General features: G+C 42.1%; 1 protein-coding gene across 2 annotated transcripts in view; it reads right to left on the minus strand.

Annotated features, from left to right (window-relative positions):
* The window catches only part of sptlc2a (serine palmitoyltransferase, long chain base subunit 2a), a 55,623-nt gene that overhangs the window by 17,075 nt on the left and 19,730 nt on the right, over positions 1-18,818 (minus strand). For both annotated transcript variants that reach the window (XM_024438082.2, XM_042329796.1), the window contains exons 6-9: positions 17,202-17,295; positions 16,263-16,368; positions 13,370-13,589; positions 12,574-12,700 (exon numbers count right to left, since the gene is read on the minus strand). In XM_024438082.2, the coding sequence (XP_024293850.2) occupies positions 12,574-12,700; positions 13,370-13,589; positions 16,263-16,368; positions 17,202-17,295 (547 nt within the window). The remainder of the gene's footprint in view (positions 1-12,573; positions 12,701-13,369; positions 13,590-16,262; positions 16,369-17,201; positions 17,296-18,818) is intronic.

The following is an 18,818-nucleotide window of genomic DNA, read 5'->3' on the forward strand; positions in this document are numbered from 1 at the left end:
AAAATTATCCTCGAGTCCTCTGTGGCTAAGACATGCTTTCTGGGGACTTATTTTGAATGATATCATTTATTTTTGTATAAACAGGAGTAATTATAGAAATATATCCAAATGTATTTCCATCTGTCACATAGGGAACCGTTATCAGGTGCTCTGTTTAGAATGGCGGTTTCCCAGGTGCTCTGTTTAGAATGGCGCTTTCCCAGGTGCTCAGATTAGAATGTATTTTTTTTCTCGCAAATTGCCTCTCTGCAAATGTTTGAAAATTACGTTTTATTGGCTTCTTCATTACATGAGTTGCCTGTTCTGTTCAGGTGTATTACCATAATCTAAATGTGATATTTTTTATCATTCTGAGCACCGTGGACGCCCTAATGGGTTATGCACCCAATACATATGGGTCCACTACATATCTCAAATGGATGGTAAATTTAAAATCTTCCCGTCATGTTGTCCGGCTCCACATTTTCCTAGCGGAAACCCGGACACACACACACACTTCACCTGGGGCAGACAGGGCAAGAGCAACTGTTTGTTGTCGTTGTCCTGCCGTGATTAAGTGGCATGTGTCTGTATGAAAGTGTGCGTAAATGCCCTTGTTCTTGCACGTGTACAAAAGTGTGTGTGTGAGAGAGTTGGTTGAGAGGGCCTCACCAAAGGGCCTATCAGTGTGGCCTGCTGGGTAATTGTTGCCATATTGGAGAGGTTGGTTGGGGTTCTGGGTTAGATATTGTACCTGGAAAGACTCTATGCATCTGTGGAAGCCATCACTCTTATTTAATGAGTGGTGAAAAACAGAAGAGGCCAGAAACTAAAAACCTCCCACATGACATTCTTTCCCTCCATCAAAAGCATGTAAGTGAAACAATAGTGATGATTCAAGGTTAGGGTTGACCATACTGAATGTATTGTACAGAGCGTGGAAAAAGTATGTGATGACTGTTGTTTTTCCACAATATGTTTAAATTAAAATTATGCAACACTAAGCAGGGACAGTGACAGGAATAAAGTAAGCGAGTGAGTGTGTGGGTGTGTGTGTGTCTGTAGCCATGGTCAGTACTGCAGAGGGGTATATACTACAAAACCAGATGCCTTTGATAAGCAACCAGAAATAACTATAGATTTTCTGGAATATTAAAAAAAGCTAAACTTAGATTGTGGAATCAAATCGGACCAAGCCTATTTCAAGCTTACCCTTAAAAATAAATAATTGTACACACACAACCAGTCAAAAGTTTGGACACCTACACATTCAAGTGTTTTCTTTATTTGTACTATTTATACATTGTAGAATAATAGTGTAGACATCAAAACTATGAAATAACACATATGGAATCATGTGTGTTAATCAAAATAAATATTATATTTGAGATTCTTCAAAGTAGCCACACTTGGACTTGATTACAGCTTTGCATACTCTTGGCATTCTCTCAACCAGCTTCACCTTGAATGCTTTACCAACAGTCTCGAAGGAGTTCCCACATATGCTGAGCACTTGCTGAGCACTTGTTGGCTGCTTTTCCTTCAATCTGCGGTCTAACTCAATTGGGTTGAGGTTGGGTGATTGTGGAGGCCAGGTCATCTGATGCAGCACTCCCTCACTCTTCTTCTTGGTCAAATAGCCCTTACACAGCCAGGAGGTGTGTTGGGTCATTGTCCTGTTGAAAAACAAAAGCCCAAACCAGATGGGATGGCGTATCTCTGCAGAGTGCTGTGGTAGCCATGTGGGTTAAGTGTGGCTTCAATTTTAAGTAAATCATTGACAGTGTCACCAGCAAAGCACCTCAACACCATCACAGCTCCTCCTCCATGCTTCACGGTGGGAACCACACATACAGAGATCATCCGTTCACCTACTTTGCGTCTCACAAAGACACAGCGGTTGAAACCAAAAACCTCTAATTTGGACTCATCAGACCAAAGGACAGATTTCCACCAGTCTAATATCCATTGCTCGTGTTTCTTGACCCAAGCAAGTCTCGTGTCCTTCAGTAGTGGTTTCTTTGCAGCAATTCAATCATGAAGGCCAGATTCACTCCTGTTACTTGAAATTTGTGAAGCAATTATTTGGGATGCAATCTGAGGTGCAGTTAATTGCCAATTTCTGAGGCTGGTAACTCTAATGAACTTATCCTCTGCAGCAGAGGTAACTCTGGGCCTTCCTTTCCTGTGGCGGTCCTCATGAGAGCTTGATGGTTTTTGCGACTGCACTTGAAGAATATTTAAAAGTTCTTGAAAATTTCCGGATTGACTGACCATGTCTTAAAGTAATGATTGGCTGTCATTTCTCTTTGCTTATGTGAGCTGTTCTTGCCATAACATGGACGTTTACCAAATAGGCCTATCGTCGATATATAAACCCCACCTTGTCACAACACAGCTGATTGGCTCAAAAGCATTAAGGAGGAAAGAAATTCCACAAATTCACTTTTAACAAGGCACAGCCGTTAATTGAAATGCAGAGTTCATTTACTAACTCTATTTTATCAATGTACCAAATCGGGCTTCAGGAAGAAGCATAGCACAATTACAGTAGCCATGAAGGTTTTAAATGATATCACTGAAGCCATTGACAAAAAACAGCACTGTGTCTCACTTTTTATTGATCTCTCTAAAGCTTTTGATACAGTTGATCATGCTATACTAAGGCAGAGATTGTCGAGTGTAGGTCTTTCGGAGCATGCAGTTGCATGGTTTGCTAACTATCTGTCTGATAGAACTCCGTGCACTCAATTTGATGGGCTTATGTCTGTTAAATTGTCTGTCTTGAACGGTGTGCCCCAAGGCTCTGTACTTGGTCCGCTCTTATTCACTATTTATATAAATGATTTAGACAAAAATGTCCAAAATGCACAACTTCATTTTTATGCTGATGATACTGTTATTTACTGTTGTGCCTCGTCTCTTACAAAAGCTTTCCAGAACATGCAAACTGCTTTTTATACTGTTCAACATACCTTGTGTCAATTGAAGCTTATCCTCAATACTGACAAAACTAAACTAATGGTGTTTTCTAATGCAAGAAATAAAACCTTTCACCTAATTACTACCTGTCAGGGCAAGGAGATTGAGGTTGTAACCTCATATCAATATCTTGGAATTTTAGTTGATGACAGCCTTTTAAAGGCTTATTTAAATTGCATATTCAACAACTTGAAGCTGAAAATGGGATTTTATTTTAGGAATAAGGCCTGTTTTTCTTTTGAAGCCAGAAGGAGGCTAGTGTCAGCTATTATGCCTTTTCTAGACGATGGGGATATTTTATATATGAATGCTTCCGCTCAGTGTTTGAGATCAATTGACACCCTTAACCATGGCGCACTGAGATTTATTTAAAACAGCAAAACACTTTTGCACCACTGCACTTTGTATACCAGGGTTGGCTGGCCTTCTCTAGTCACTCATAGGCTCAGTCACTGGTATACTTTTATTTACAAAGCCATTTTGGATTTACTACCTTTTTATTTGGGCATTTTTATTGTTCAGAAATGTGGTGGGTACTCTCTTCGTTCGCTGGACTTTATCCTGCTAACTGTTCCAAATGTCCGAACTGAATTTGGTAAAAGGGCTTTTATGTAATCTGCGCCATCGTCTTGGAACACCTTCCAAAATACTTTTAAACTGGAAGAACTTGTCCCGATTGGTGTTTTTAAATCACTGACGAAGGATTTTGAGGCTGATTCCCTGACCTGTCAATGTTTTTAATTTGCTGTTTTATACTCGTGAATTCAATGGTTTTTACTAGATTACTTGTAGTTTTTCATGTTGTCTGTCTGTAATTTTTTTGTAATGACTTGGTGCTGCCTATCTTGGCCAGGGTGCTCTTGAAAAAGTTATTTTAATCTCAATGAGCCCTTCCTGGTTAAATAAAAGGTTAAATAAAATAAATAAAAATAATTCCAGGTGACTACCTCATGAAGCTGGTTGAGAAAATGCCAAGAGTGTGCAAAGCTGTCATCAAGGCAAAGGGTGGCTACTTTGAAAAATCTCAAATATATTTTGATTTGTTTAACACTTTTTTGGTAACTAAATTGTTCCATGTGTCATTTCATAGTGTTGATGTCTTCACTATTATTCTACAATGTAGAAAATGGTAAAAAAATATATATATATTTTAAAAAACTGGAATTAGGAGGTGTGTCCAAACTTTTGACTGGTACTGTATTAGAGGTCGACCGATTATGATTTTTCAACGCCGATACCGATTATTGGAGGACCCCCAAAAAAAGCGAATGCCGATTAAATCGGCCGTAATTATGACAATTACAACAATACTGAATTAACACTTATTTTAACTTAAAATAAATCAATAAAATCAATTTAGCCAAAAAATAAATAATGAAACATGTTCAATTTGGTTTAAATAATGCAAAAACAAAGTGTTGGAGAAGAAAGTAATATGTGCCATATAAAAATGTGTGCCATGTAATAAAGCTAATGTTTAAGTTCCTTGCTCAGAACATGAGAACATATGAAAGTTGGTGGTTCCTTTTAACATGAGACTTTAATATTCCAAGGTAAGAGATTTTAGGTTGTAGTTAATATAGTATTTATAGGACTATTTCTCTCTATACCATTTGTATTTCATATACCTTTGAGTATTGGATGTTCTTATAGGCACTATAGTATTGCCAGTGTAACAGTATAGCTTCCGTCCCCCTACTCACCCCTACCTGGGCTCGAAACAGGAACACATCGACAACAGCCACACTCAAAGCATCGTTACCCATCGCTCCACAAAAGTCGCGGCCCTTGCAGCGCAAGGGGAATAACTACTCCAAATCTAAAAGCGAGTGACATTTGAAACAGTATTAGCGCACACTCAGCTAACTAGCTAGACATTTCATATTGGTTACGCAGGCCATTAGGCCGATAGGCTTGAAGTCATAAACAGCGCTATGCTTGCAAAGTGCTGCTGGCAAAAAAGTTCTGTTTGAATGAATGATTACGGGCCTGCTGCTGCTCGGTCAGGCTGCTCTATCAAATCAGACTTAATTATAACATAATAACACACAGAAATACGAGCCTTTGGTCATTAATATGATCGAATCCGGAAATTATCATTTCGAAAACAAAGCGTTTATTATTTCAGTGAAATACTGAACCGTTCGGTATTTCTTAAATATTCTTGTTACATTGCACAACCTTCAATGTATGTCATAATTACGTAAAATTCTGGCAAATTAGTTCGCAATGAGCCAGGCAGCCCAAACTGTTGCATATACCCTGACTCTGAGTGCAATGAACGCAAGAGAAATGACACAATTTCACCTGGTTAATATTGCCTGCTAAACTGGATTAGTAGTTATAACTAGTGATTATGATTGATTGTTTTTTATAAGGTAAGTTTAATGCTAGCTAGCAATTTACCTTGGCTTCTACTGCGTCCGCGTAACAGGCAGGCTCCTCGTGGAGTGCAATGGTTAGAGCGTTGGACAAGTTAACTGTGAGGTTGCAAGAGCGGAACCCCTGAGCTGACAAGGTGAAAATCTGTCGTACTGCCCCTGCACAAGGCAGTAAACCCACAGTTTAGGCAGTCATTGAAAATAAGAATGTGTTCTTAACTGACTTGCCTAGTTAAATAAAAGGAATTTAATTTAAAAAATAAAATAATTAATAATCGGAAATCGGCACCCAAAAATCCGATGGTTATGAAAACTTGAAATCGGCCCTAATTAAATTGGCCATTCCAATTAAAATCGGTCGACCTCTATACTGTATATCCAAATATTTATGCTAGTTAGCTGGCTAACTCCTTAATCCTGCTTTGCCGTATACCCCTTAAGTAGCTGGACTAACCTAAATCAACATCTCTTTACAACTTTCAGCTTTGAAAAACATTTCACATGCTGTCAGAAGTCACCGTTTACTCTTTTGGAATATATATATATATATATACATACATACATACATACATACATACATACATACATATATATATACATATATACATACATACATACATACATACGTACGTACGTACGTACGTACGTACGTACATACATACATACATACATACATACATACATACATACATACATCGTACGTACATACATACATACATACATACATACATACATACATACATACATACGTACGTACGTACACATACACACACATACGCACATACATACATACATACATACATACATACATACATACATACATACATACATACATACATACATACATACATACATACATACATACATACATACATACATACATACATACATACATACATACATACATACATACATACATACATACATACATACATACATACATACATACATACATACATACATACATACATACATACATACATACATACATACATACATACATACATACATACATACATACATACATACATACATACATACATACATACATACATACATACATTGCTCAAAAAATAAAGGGAACACTAAAATAACACATCCTAGATCTGAATGAATGAAATATTCTTATTAAGTACTCTTTTCTTTACATAGTTGAATGTGCTGACAACCAAATCACACAAAAATCAATGAAAATGTAATTTATCAACACATCTGGATTTGGAGTCACACTCAAAATTAAAGTGGAAAACCACACTACAGGCTGATCCAACTTTGATGTAATGTCCTTAAAACAAGTCAAAATGAGGCTCAGTAGTGTGTGTGGCCTCCACGTGCCTGTATGACCTCCCTACAACGCCTGGGCATGCTCCTGATGAGGTGGCGGATGGTGTCCTGAGGGATCTCCTCCAAGACCTGGACTAAAGCATCCGCCAACTCCTGGACAGTCTGTGGTGCAACATGGCGTTGGTGGATGGAGCGAGACATGATGCCCCAGATGTGCTCAATTGGATTCAGGTCTGGGGAATGGGCGGGCCAGTCCATAGCATCAATGCCTTCCTCTTGCAGGAACTGCTGACACACCCCAGCCACATGAGGTCTAGCAATGTCTTGCATTAGGAGGAAACCAGGGCCAACCGCACCAGCATATGGTCTCACAAGGGGTCTGAGGATCTCATCTCGGTACCTAATGGCATTCAGGCTACCTCTGGCGAGCACATGGAGGGATGTGCGGCCCCCCCAAAGAAATGCCACCCCTCACCATGACCGACCCACCGCCAAACCGGCCATGTTGGAGGATGTTGCAGGCAGCAGAACGTTCTCCACGGCGTCTCCAGACTCTGTCACGTCTGTCACATGTGCTCAGTGTGAACCTGCTTTCATCTGTGAAGAGCACAGGGCGCCAGTGGCGAATTTGCCAATCTTGGTGTTCTCTGGCAAATGCCAAACGTCCTGCACGGTGTTCGGCTGTAAGCACAACCCCCACCTGTGGACGTCGGGCCCTCATACCACCCTCATGGAGTCTGTTTCTGACCGTTTGAGCAGACACATGCACATTTGTGGCCTGCTGGAGGTCATTTTGCAGGGCTCTGGCAGTGCTCCTCCTGCTCCTCCTTGCACAAAGGCGAAGGTAGCGGTCCTGCTGCTGGGTTGTTGCCCTCCTACGGCCTCCTCCACATCTCCTGATGTATTGGCCTGTCTCCTGGTAGCGCCTCCATGCTCTGGACACATCGCTGACAGACACAGCAAACCTTGCCACAGCTCGCATTGATGTGCCATTCTGGATTAGCTGCACTACCTGAGCCACTTGTGTGGGTTGTAGACTCCATCTCATGCTACCACTAGAGTGAAAGCACCGCCAGCATTCAAAAGTGACCAAAACATCAGCCAGGAAGCATAGGAACTGAAGTGTCTGTGGTCACCACCTGCAGAACCACTCCTTTATTGGGGGTGTCTTGCTAATTGCCTATGATTTCCACCTGTTGTCTATTCCATTTGCACAACAGCATGTGAAATGTATTGTCAATCAGTGTTGCTTCCTAAGTGGACAGTTGGATTTCACAGAAGTGTGATTGACTTGGAGTTACATTGTGTTGTTTAAGTGTTCCCTTTATTTTTTTGAGCAGTATATACATATACACATATACACCACACACAATTCGATCGGGATAAAGTCTGGGCCACTCAAGGACATTCAGAGACTTGTCCCGAAACCACTCCTGCGTTGTGTTGGCTGTGTGCTTAAGGTCGTTGTCCTGTTGGAAGGTGAACCTTCGCCCCAGTCTGAGTGCTCTGTACTTTGTTCTGTTCATGTTTCCCTCTATCCTGACTAGTCTACCAGTCCCTGCCGTTGAAAACCACAGCAAGATGCTGCCACCACCATGCTTCACCGTAGGGATGGTGCCAGATTTCCTCCAGACCTGACGCTTGGCATTCACGCCATATCATTCAATCTTGGTTTTATCAGACCAGAAAATCTTGTTTCTCATGGTCTGAGGCCTTTAGGTGCCTTTTGACAAACTCCAAGCGGGCTGTCATGTGCCTTTTACTGAGGAGTGGCTTCTGGTTGTTTTTCTGGAAGGTTCTTGGTCACCTCCCTGACCAAAGCCCTTCTCCCCCGATTGCTCAGTTTGGATGGGCAGCCAGCTCTAGGAAGGGTCTTGGTGGTTCCAAACTTCTTCCAATAAGAAGGACGGAGGCCACTGTGTTCTTGGGGATCTTCAATGCTGTATTCATGTTTATGTACCCTTCCGCAGATCTGTGCCGACACAATCCTGTCTCGGAGCTCTACGGACAATTCTTTTAACCTCATGGCTTGGTTTTTGCTCTGACATGCAGTGTCAACTGTGGGACCTTATATAGACAGGTGTGCGCCTTTCCAAATCACATCCAATCAATTTAATTTACCACAGGTGGACTCCAATCAAGATGTAGAAACATCTCAAGGATGATCAATAGAAATAGGATGCCCCTGAGCTACATTTCGAGTCTCATAGCAAAGGGTCTGAATACTTCATTTTGTTTTATAAATTTGCAAACATTTCTAAAAACCTGTTTTCTCTTTGTCATTAGGGGGTAGTGTGTGTAGATTGAGATTTTTTTTATTGAATCCATTTTAGAATAAAACTACCTTAACAAAATGTGGGAAAAGTAAAGGGGTCTGAATACTTTCCGAATGCACTGTACCTAGGTAAGAATGCTGTTCATCGACTACAGCTCAGGCTTCAATACCATAGTGCCTTCCAAGCTCATCACAAAGCTCAAGGCATGGAACTGGACCCTTCCCTTTGCAACTGGCACCTGGACTTCCTGAAGGGCCAACCCCAAGTGGTGAAGGCAGGCAACAACAACTCCGCCATGCTGCTCCTCAACAAAGGGGCCCCAGAGGAGGTGCGTGCTCAGCCCCCTCCCCCCTTTTCACCGATGACTGCGTGGCCACTCACGCTTCCAACTCTATAAGCAAGTTTGCTGACGACAACAGTTGAAGCCTGAGTACCAACAACGATGAGACAGCCTACAGGGAGGAGGTGAGAGCCCTGGCGGAGCACACCATCATCCACCGACAGGGCCGTAGTGGAGAGGGTCAAAAGCTTCAAGTTCCTTGGCGTGCACATCACTGACAACCTGAAATGGTCCCTTCACACAGGCAGCATGGTGAAGAATGCACAACAACCTCCAGGAGGCTGAAGAAATTTGGTGTGGCCCTAATTTCTCCAGATGCACTATTGAGAGCATCCTGTCGGGCTGTATCACCGCCTGATATGGCAATTGCACCGTCTGCAACCACAGGGCTTTCCAGACCGTGGTGCAGTCAGTCCAACGCATCATCGGTGGCACACTGCCTGCCCTCTAGGACATCTACAGCACCCTGTGCCACAGGAAGGCCAAAGAAATCATTAAGAACCTCAGCCACCGGAGCCACAGCCTGTACACCCCGCTAACATTTAGAAGGTGGAGACACTACAGTTGCATAAAAGCTGGGACCGAGAGACTGAGAAAGAGTTTATCTCCAGGCCATTATCAAACAGTCGCCACTATCCAGCCTCTGCCCAGTACCCTGCCGTGAACCTTAGTCACTGTTCTAGCAGGCTACCACCAGGTACACTACCCTGCACCAAAGAGACTGCTGCCCTATGTAGTCATTGAACACTAGTTACTTTAATAATGTTTACATACCGTTTCACCCACTTTATACGTATATACTGTAATCTAGACTAGTTATGGCTCATCCTATATAACTACTGCTGTAAACACCCTTTTCTATTCATTTACTGTCCATACTGTCTATACACTGCATTATATTTATATACATTAGGGGTGTGGCGTTTAAACAAAATTGGGATCGACAAAGTTCATAAAGAAATCCCTAACTGAAAAACAGTGCAATTATCACAAAACTACCACTAACAGGCCCCAATCATTATCATCAAGCGTAAAATAAACTTTAAACAAATGCCTAACGCAACCATGCTGAACGTTAGTAGATCTGCATCTTTCAAATTATTTGCCCCGCACGTCATCCTCGTTAACAGTAAAAATAAAAAATAAAATGTATATATATATATATATATATATATATATATATATAAATAACTGTAGCTCAATTCTAACATATATATATATATATATATATGGAATTGAGCTACAGTGGCAGCGCAGGTGCAATGCTGAAAAGGGAGGCACCGTGAGACCCAACCCCTTCCTGGCAGCAGTGCGATAAGGGACGGGGTGAGAAAATCACACCGCTGATTACAGAAATGATTGCAGTTGATTTGCAGCCATTGTCAATGGTAGAAGATGTCGGCTTCAATGTTGCCCTATTGGCATGTCTAGAACCAGACTACAAGATGCCATGTCGAAAAACTGATGGAGAAATTGTGCAATGATTACTCTGCAAGTAGGCCTACAAAAGTGCCAGCTCTCGAACAACAAGAACCTGATATTTATATATTTCTAAATTCCATTCTTTTACTTTTTAGATTTGTGTATTGTTGTGCATTGTTAGATATTACTGCACTGTTGGAGCTAGGATCACATGCAATTCACTACACCCGCAATAACTTCTGCTAATTATGTGTATGTGACCAATAAAATTTGAACAGATTGTTGGACGTCAATGAACACACTGTCATACATCACTGCAACGACCCATCACGTTAATGAGAAGTGGGACATGAAGTCCCAGGAACTACTGACAATTAAGAACATGGAGGAGGCACAGAGCAGAGAAACTAAAACGGCACTAACAACCATCGTTGCTCTCTATATATATACACACACACTCGTTTTACTGTGGATATAGACACTTTTGTACCCGTTTCCTCCAGCATCTTCAGAATGTCTTTTGCAGTTGTTCTGGGATTGATTTGCACTTTTCGCACCAAAGTACGTTCATCTCTAGGAGACAGTCTCCTTCCTGAGTGGTATGACGGCTGCGTAGTCCCATGGTGTTTATACTTGCGTACTATTGTTTGTACAGATGAAGGTGGTACCTTCAGGCGTTTGGAAATTGCTCCCAAGGATGAACCAGACTTGTGGAGGTCTACAATTTCTTTCTGAGGTCTTGGCTGATTTCTTTTGATTTTCCCATGATGTCAAGCAAAGATGCACTGAGTCTGAAGTTAGGCCTTGAAATACATCCACAGGTACACCTCAAATTGACTCAAATCATGTCAATTAGCCTATCAGAAGCTTCTAAAGCCATGACATCATTTTCTGGAATTTTCCAAGTTGTTTAAAGGCACAGTCAACTTAGTGTATATAAACTTCTGACCCACTGGAATTGTGAAATAATCTGTCTGTACAGATATAATATGTCTGTACAACTGTTTGAAAAATGACTTGTGTCATGCACAAAAGTAGATGTCCTAACCGACTTGCCAAAACTATAGTTTGTGAACAAGAAATTTGTGGAGTGTTTGAAAAAAAGAGTTTTAATGACTCCAATCTATGTGTATGTAAACTTCTGACTTCAACTGAGATATATATATATATATATTAACACATATCTGACTCAGTTACACCAGCTCTGTCAGGAGGAATTGGCCAAATTCACCCAACTTATTGCGGGAAGGTGGTGGAAGGCTACCCGAAACGTTTGACACACACACACACACACACATATATTCCGGTCCCTGACATATTCCGGTCCCTGACATCATTCTGATATTTACTAATTTCCTTATTACTATTGATATTTTCTGGATTGTGTGTGTATTTTTAAATATATTATTGCTTGGTATTACTGCACTGTTGGAGCTAGAAACACAAGCCTTTCGCTGCACCTGCGATAACCTGCAAATCTGTGTACATGACCAATACACTTGATTTGATGGTACTGTAGTTAAAACCTGATAAAGAGCCTACGATATAGTCAGTGTTTACCCAAGCTTGGGTATAGCAAGTACAGTACGTTTCCACCAATATAGAACACTGATTACCTCACACAGTCAGTAAATCAGAACCCTACTCTGTGTCTGTCCAGAAACTAAGTTTGTCTGTTGAGAGCATTCTGCCATGCTTGTCTTAAACAAGCTTCTGCCGCCCCCTTGTGGTGAAGCATGGTATGGGTCAACAGAAAACACCTCAGTACCAACCGCAGAGCAAAAACATCCTCTAATTCCTTTTACAGCTCAGTGCAATGTCTTCAAAATGGCATTTCATTGCATCAGTGTGTGTGGGGGAAATAGCAGCTTTTCACTCTATCCACTGCGTTTCTACGTGTCGGACTCACCAAGCGTCGTCCCGTCCTCCCCCATAATGCACTTCATAGAAGCGATGATCTGCTCCACGACAGGAGGTGACATGGACGCGGCGTACACCGCACTGTGAGAGTGGGAGCGCAGGTACTCCAACAACTCCTAGAATAGAACAGAATAGAATGTTAAGGTCGATTCTGAGGTTAGTATATTTGCAACACTAAAAGTATACATTTCTGATTCAACACTTGGCATAAAAGTAGATATCTACATTGTGCGCCATTGCTCTTCACCCTCCTCTCTCAAATGTTGCTGTGTTGTTAATATGTCATGTTTTTATATTGATATGGTACATTTACAGGATCTGAAACGTTTATTTGTAATGTGATTGAAACGTTTTAGTAACAGTAAAGGACTTTGTGCGATTCTAAACGTGTGCGACTCAAGCTATACTTTTCCTTGTGCACATGCACGGGCAATAACACGAGTGGCACAAAATGGAACATAACATTGCAGAAAAAGTTCAGAATGAGACAATTTCATGTGTACATCATCAAAAGACCTGCATCACTATCCTGAGAGCGTTGCCGTTTTGAAAAGGACGTATTTGGGTGTTTTTGGAGCCGTTGGTTCATGTTTTATCTGTGCCCCTGCAACTGCTGAATGAGCATGAGGAAGTCTATCGCTCGCGGGGTACGCTTTTCAAATCCAGGTGAAATCGCAACAAAAGTGTCAGGACACTTCCATAACATGCCATTTACATACAAAATACAGATTTGGTTTTAAAAAAAAAAGTGAACTTGTCCATTACAACAACGTTATCCTCCTCACCTTCCTGCCTCCGATGTAGCCCCCAGCGGCGCCAAAGCTCTTGGTGAACGTCCCCATCATGACGTCCACGTCTCGGGGGTCCAGACCAAAGTAGTCGACCACACCTCGGCCCCCTGGCCCCAGAGCCCCAATACTGTGGGCCTCGTCCAGGTACAGATAGGCCCTGTAGCGCTTCTTCAGAGCTATGACTTCAGGTAGACGTACTATACTGCCTTCCATACTGGGGACAGATGGAGAGGGGTAGGAAGGTGGGTGGGTGGGGGTGACAAGAAGGACAAAAGATGGAGGAAGTATCCCATCTTCACTTCAGGGGACATTTTCAGCCATCACATCACATAGTGTACATTTGACTAATGAGAGAGAGAGCACCAGTGTTGGGAGTTCCTGTTGATTCCTTCTTTACAGTATAAAGTTTAAACAGCATGTGGCCTGGGGTGGTCTAGCGGTCTAAGCTGCTGCCTCTGAAGTATATGTACAATGTTCTGCTGCCAGCAGGCCTTCTTGAACATGTGAACTTTCATGTGCCTTAATAACAAACTCGTATGTGATCTGTAAACATTTTTAATTACGAGCCTAGTTCAGCCTAGGAGACAGCACTTAGCTAGGGAGAGAGACAGGATCCTTCCTGGACTGCCATGATTGGCTGAGATAATGGTGGGGCTGTACATGCCAAGAGATGAGTCCTGATTGGTGTGTCATGTCACAGGCTTCCATCTATCACAGAATGGGGGCTTCACTTCACATAGATCATCTTTGCTACTGCAGATATTTGGAAAGATATAGCTATGTGTAGCAGCAAAAGTGTTGCCACAGCTCTCAACAACATTGCTGCCCTGAATTTATCTGTTGCTAGCAGCAAAGCACAGAGGGGGAAAGTTTAAGTAGAGACTGCTTTTTGGAGGACAATGCCATGCTGACTCGCATGAATACTTTTTGCCTTGCAAAAGTATTCATCCCCCTTGGTGATTTTCCTATTTTGTTGCATTACAACCTGTATTTTAAATAGATTTTTATTTGGATTTCATGTAATGGTCATACACAAAATAGTCCAAGTTGGTGAAGTGTAAAGAAATAACTTGTTTCAAAAATGTAAAAAAATAAAAACGAAAAAGTGGTGCGTGCACATGTATTCACCCCCTTTGTTATGAAGCCCCTAAATAAGATCTGGTGCAACCAATTACCTTCAGAAGTCAAATAATTAGTTAAATAAAGTCCACCTGTGTGCTATCTAAGTGTCGCATGATCTCAGTGTATATATACACACCTGTTCTGAAAGGCCCCAGAGTTTGCAACACCACTAAGCAAGAGGCACCACCAAGCAAGCGGCACCACCAAGCAAGTGGCACCACCAAGCAAGTGGCACCATGAAGACCAAGGAGCTCTCCAAACAGGTCAGGGACAAAGTTGTAGAGAATACAGATCAGGGTTGGGTTATAAAAAATATCTGAAACTTTAAACATCCCACGGAACACCATTAAATCCATTATTAAAAAATGGAAAGAATATGGCACCATAACAAACCTGGCAAGAGAGGGCCGCCCACCAAAATTCATGGACCAGGCAAGGAGGGAATTAATCAGAGAGGCAACAAAGAGACCAAAGACAACCCCGAATGAGCTGCAAAGTTCCACAGTGGAGATTGGAGTATCTGTCCATATGACCACTTTAAGCCATACACTCCACAGAGCTGGCCTTTACTGAAGAGTGGCCAGAAAAAAAACATTGCTTCAAGAAAAAAATAAGAAAACACATTTGGTGTTTGCTAAAAGGCATGTGGGAAACCCCCCAAACATATGGAAGAAGGTACTCTGGTCAGATGAGACCAAAATCGAGCTTTTGTCCATCAACGAAAACGCTATGTCTGGCACAAACCCAATACCTCTCATCACCCAGAGAACACCATCCCCACAGTGAAGCATGGTGGTGGCAGCATCATGCTGTGGGGATGTTTTTCCATCAGCAGGGACTGGGAAACTGGTCAGAATTTAAGGAATGATGGATGGCGCTAAATACAGGGAAAGTCTTGAGGGAAACCTGTTTCAGTCTTCCTAAGATTTGAGACTGGGATGGAGGTTCACCTTCCAGCAGGACAATAACCCTAAGCATACTGCTAAAGCAACACTCGAGTGGTTTAAGGGGAAAAGTTTCAATGTCTTGGAATGGCCTAGTCAAAGCCCAGACCTCAATCCAATTGAGAATCTGTGGTATGACAAAGATTTCTGTACACCAGTGGAACCAATACAACTTGAAGGAGCTGGAGAAGATTTGCTTTGAAGAATGGGCAAAAATCCCAGTGGCTAGATGTGCCAAGCTTATAGACATACCCCAAGAGACTTGCAGCTGTAATTGCTGCAAAAGTGGCTCGACAAAGTATTGACTTTGGGGGGTGAATAGTTACGCACAAGTTTGTTTTTTGGTCCGTTTTGTAGTCTTATTTCTAGTTTGTTTCACAATAAAAAATATTTTGCATCTTCAAAATGTTAGGCATGTTGTGTAAATCAAATGATACAAATCCCCCAAAATCTATTTTAATGCCATGTTGTAAGGAAATAAAATAGGGAAAAAGTCAAGGGGGGTGAATACTTTCGTAAGCCACTGTACATCAGAATTTTTAAAGGAGATGGGTGGGACTAAAGCTTAAGAGGGTGTGAAAGATGCTGAATAGTCATAAACAAATAACAGCTCTTTGGCAAGTGTGAAAATCTCAGCAAAATCTTTCAAGTTTATCAACTTTCAAAGCCGTATAGCTTTCCATGTTTATCCAACTACAGTGTATGATAAACCATTTTGAAGCTCTGAGTCTATACTTTTATAAAAATGTAAACAGATTGACTTAAGCTCACATAGAGCTGTACCGTCAGAAATAAAGTTGAAATAGCATGTAAAAGACTACCTGTATATACCCTCCACCAGTATGAGGATCTTCTTCCACGGCCTGTGTGTTCTGGGCTGGCCGTGGACTATGGCGTCTCTCAACATCTTCTCCAGACTTTGCATGTCTGACAAGACACACCAGGAGCACAGAGTTATACAGTTTCCACAGCAGAACAATCACCATGAACATCTGTCAGGAGACGATGGCCAGCCCTAGCCTTTAGGGGGGCTGAAATCAATCCATATGAAATTAAAGGCAGGGATGCTAACAACGCCAGTTGTTCCCATTTTCTGCAATTGTACCCATTTTGCTATGGGATGGAGATAAATCTTTGCAGTTCTAAAGCTAAAACAATGGGGGCCCCCTGAAGGTCAGGGACACTAGGCACCTGCCCTGCATATCCGGTCGGTATTCGGCCATGATTACTACAAGTTTATATAGCAGGCTAGACTAATTTACCAATCTAAAAATGATTAGCTGACATACTAATTGAGTGACTGTCAGTGACTGACATAAGTGAAAAACTGCTGATGTACTGCCAATCTTCCACACACACACACCACTGCGGGGACTAAAAGGTTTAGACCAGTGCAGTTGTTCCCAAACTTTTCTAAGTAGTGTATGCCCCTCATGGACTAGCTATAGAGCCTTAGGGTGGTGATCTGTACACTGTAGAAACAGGGGGGGGGGGACAGAGATAAAGGACAGACCCATTGTAGTATGTGGGACAGATATAAGGGATGTATAAGCCCCACCATTTTGGTTGAACATGAACAAAGTATGGAGGGGATAAAGATAAGGGACGAACCTGATATTGCTGTGGGGACAGAGATAGAGGACGGACACGTGTTTTTTAGTGGGGACAGCGATAGGGGACGGACCCAGTGTTGCAGGGGGGAAAGAGATAGGGGATGGGACGGTGTTGCAGGGGGGGACAGAGATAAAGGACGGACTTACTGTTGTGTTTGAAGACACGGATGGTGGACCCAGACAGCCTGGCTCCCAGGACCAGAGAGGCATGGTTCAGCTCATCACTTAGGATTAGACAGCCCTACACAGAGAGAGAAACAGGAGAGCTTGTCTACTAACACTATTTCTATGCTTGATCAATAAGTAGTAAACCCTAACCTCACCATCTCACGTTTCACAATCCTCACAAGGAAGAAAGAGAAAAGAAACCTCACAATGCATCAGCTCTCACAGCAACACAACAGAGTTGACCTCTGGCTGCCCTGGCGATGACCTTTGTCCTGACAGAAAGTGGAGCTGTGATGTGCTTCTGGCGGCAGGAAACACTTCCCGTTGATAATATGTTGTGTTATCGAGACTCTCCCGTGGCGTGCGTACGCACCACCCAGGTCTGGAGGTCACCTGCTGGCGCCATGATGACACACACAACCTCCCAGAATGTTGTTGTTATGGAACGGGCTGTGCTCTGAACATTATGACAACACCACGCTGGTATTAAATATACTAACATGGATTCTCCCCCTATTTCAATACAAACACACCCTCTTCATCTCAAACTCTTAGCACACACACCTTTGGCAGCTGTGATCCTGAAAATTATGATGTTCCAAGGTGTGGTGCAGGCAGTACTGAGAGGGCAACACAACAGAGACCGACAGAGCACACAGTGCCATGGTGAGAGGGAAAGAAAAGTAGAGAGGCAATGAGTGAGCGCCAGGGAAAGTGTAATGAACAGAGAGCGGGTGAAACTAACTGAATGAGAGAAGGAAGAAAGATGTCTAGAGGAGAGCGAGAGACAGAGAGAGGCATCTCTGTTCGTAGTAACTTAGGAAAAGTTTTTGGTAGAATAATGAATGCCAGAATTCAGGCCTTCCTAAGTGAACACAAATCAAATCAGATATATTTATATAGTCCTTCGTACATCAGCTGATATCTCAAAGTGCTGTACAGAAACCCAGCCTAAAACCCCAAACAGCAAGCAATGCAGGTGTAGAAGCACAGTGGCTAGGAAAAACTCCATAGAAAGGCCCAAACCTAGGAAGAAACCTAGAGAGGAACCAGGCTATGAGGGGTGGCCAGTCCTCTTCTGGCTGACACACAATTCTTTAGTCAGGACAGAGGGGTAAGACAAGATCGCAATATTAGTCCAACTTTACTCATTATTTATATAAATTAACTGGCTACCATATTAAAACAATCTACATCACCCTAGAAGACAAAGAAATAAAGTGTATTTTACATGCCGATGGCTTATAGTAATCTTGTCACCAGCAGAACAGAGGCTACAACAAAGTCCGTCCTTGCTAGAACAGGATTGTAAGGACTGGGCACTATCCATTAATATAGAAAAACAAAGTAATCATCTCTCAGAAAAAGTCCAGATCCCAGGAAAGACAATACCATTTCATCCTAGGATAAATAACCCTTAAATACACCACCAACTAATCTAACCTTGGTCTGACTAGAAGTTTATCAGGTCGGTTTGGAATGGCCATAAAGTATGCAGAATATATTCCGCAATTAGAAAGACCCTGTATTTATTTAACCCACCAATTTACAATATATATCATGGGATAAAAGCCCCACAGAAATGTTACACTTGGA

Source organism: Oncorhynchus tshawytscha, linkage group LG11 (genome assembly GCF_018296145.1).
Source record: "Oncorhynchus tshawytscha isolate Ot180627B linkage group LG11, Otsh_v2.0, whole genome shotgun sequence".
Lineage (NCBI taxonomy): Eukaryota > Metazoa > Chordata > Actinopteri > Salmoniformes > Salmonidae > Oncorhynchus > Oncorhynchus tshawytscha.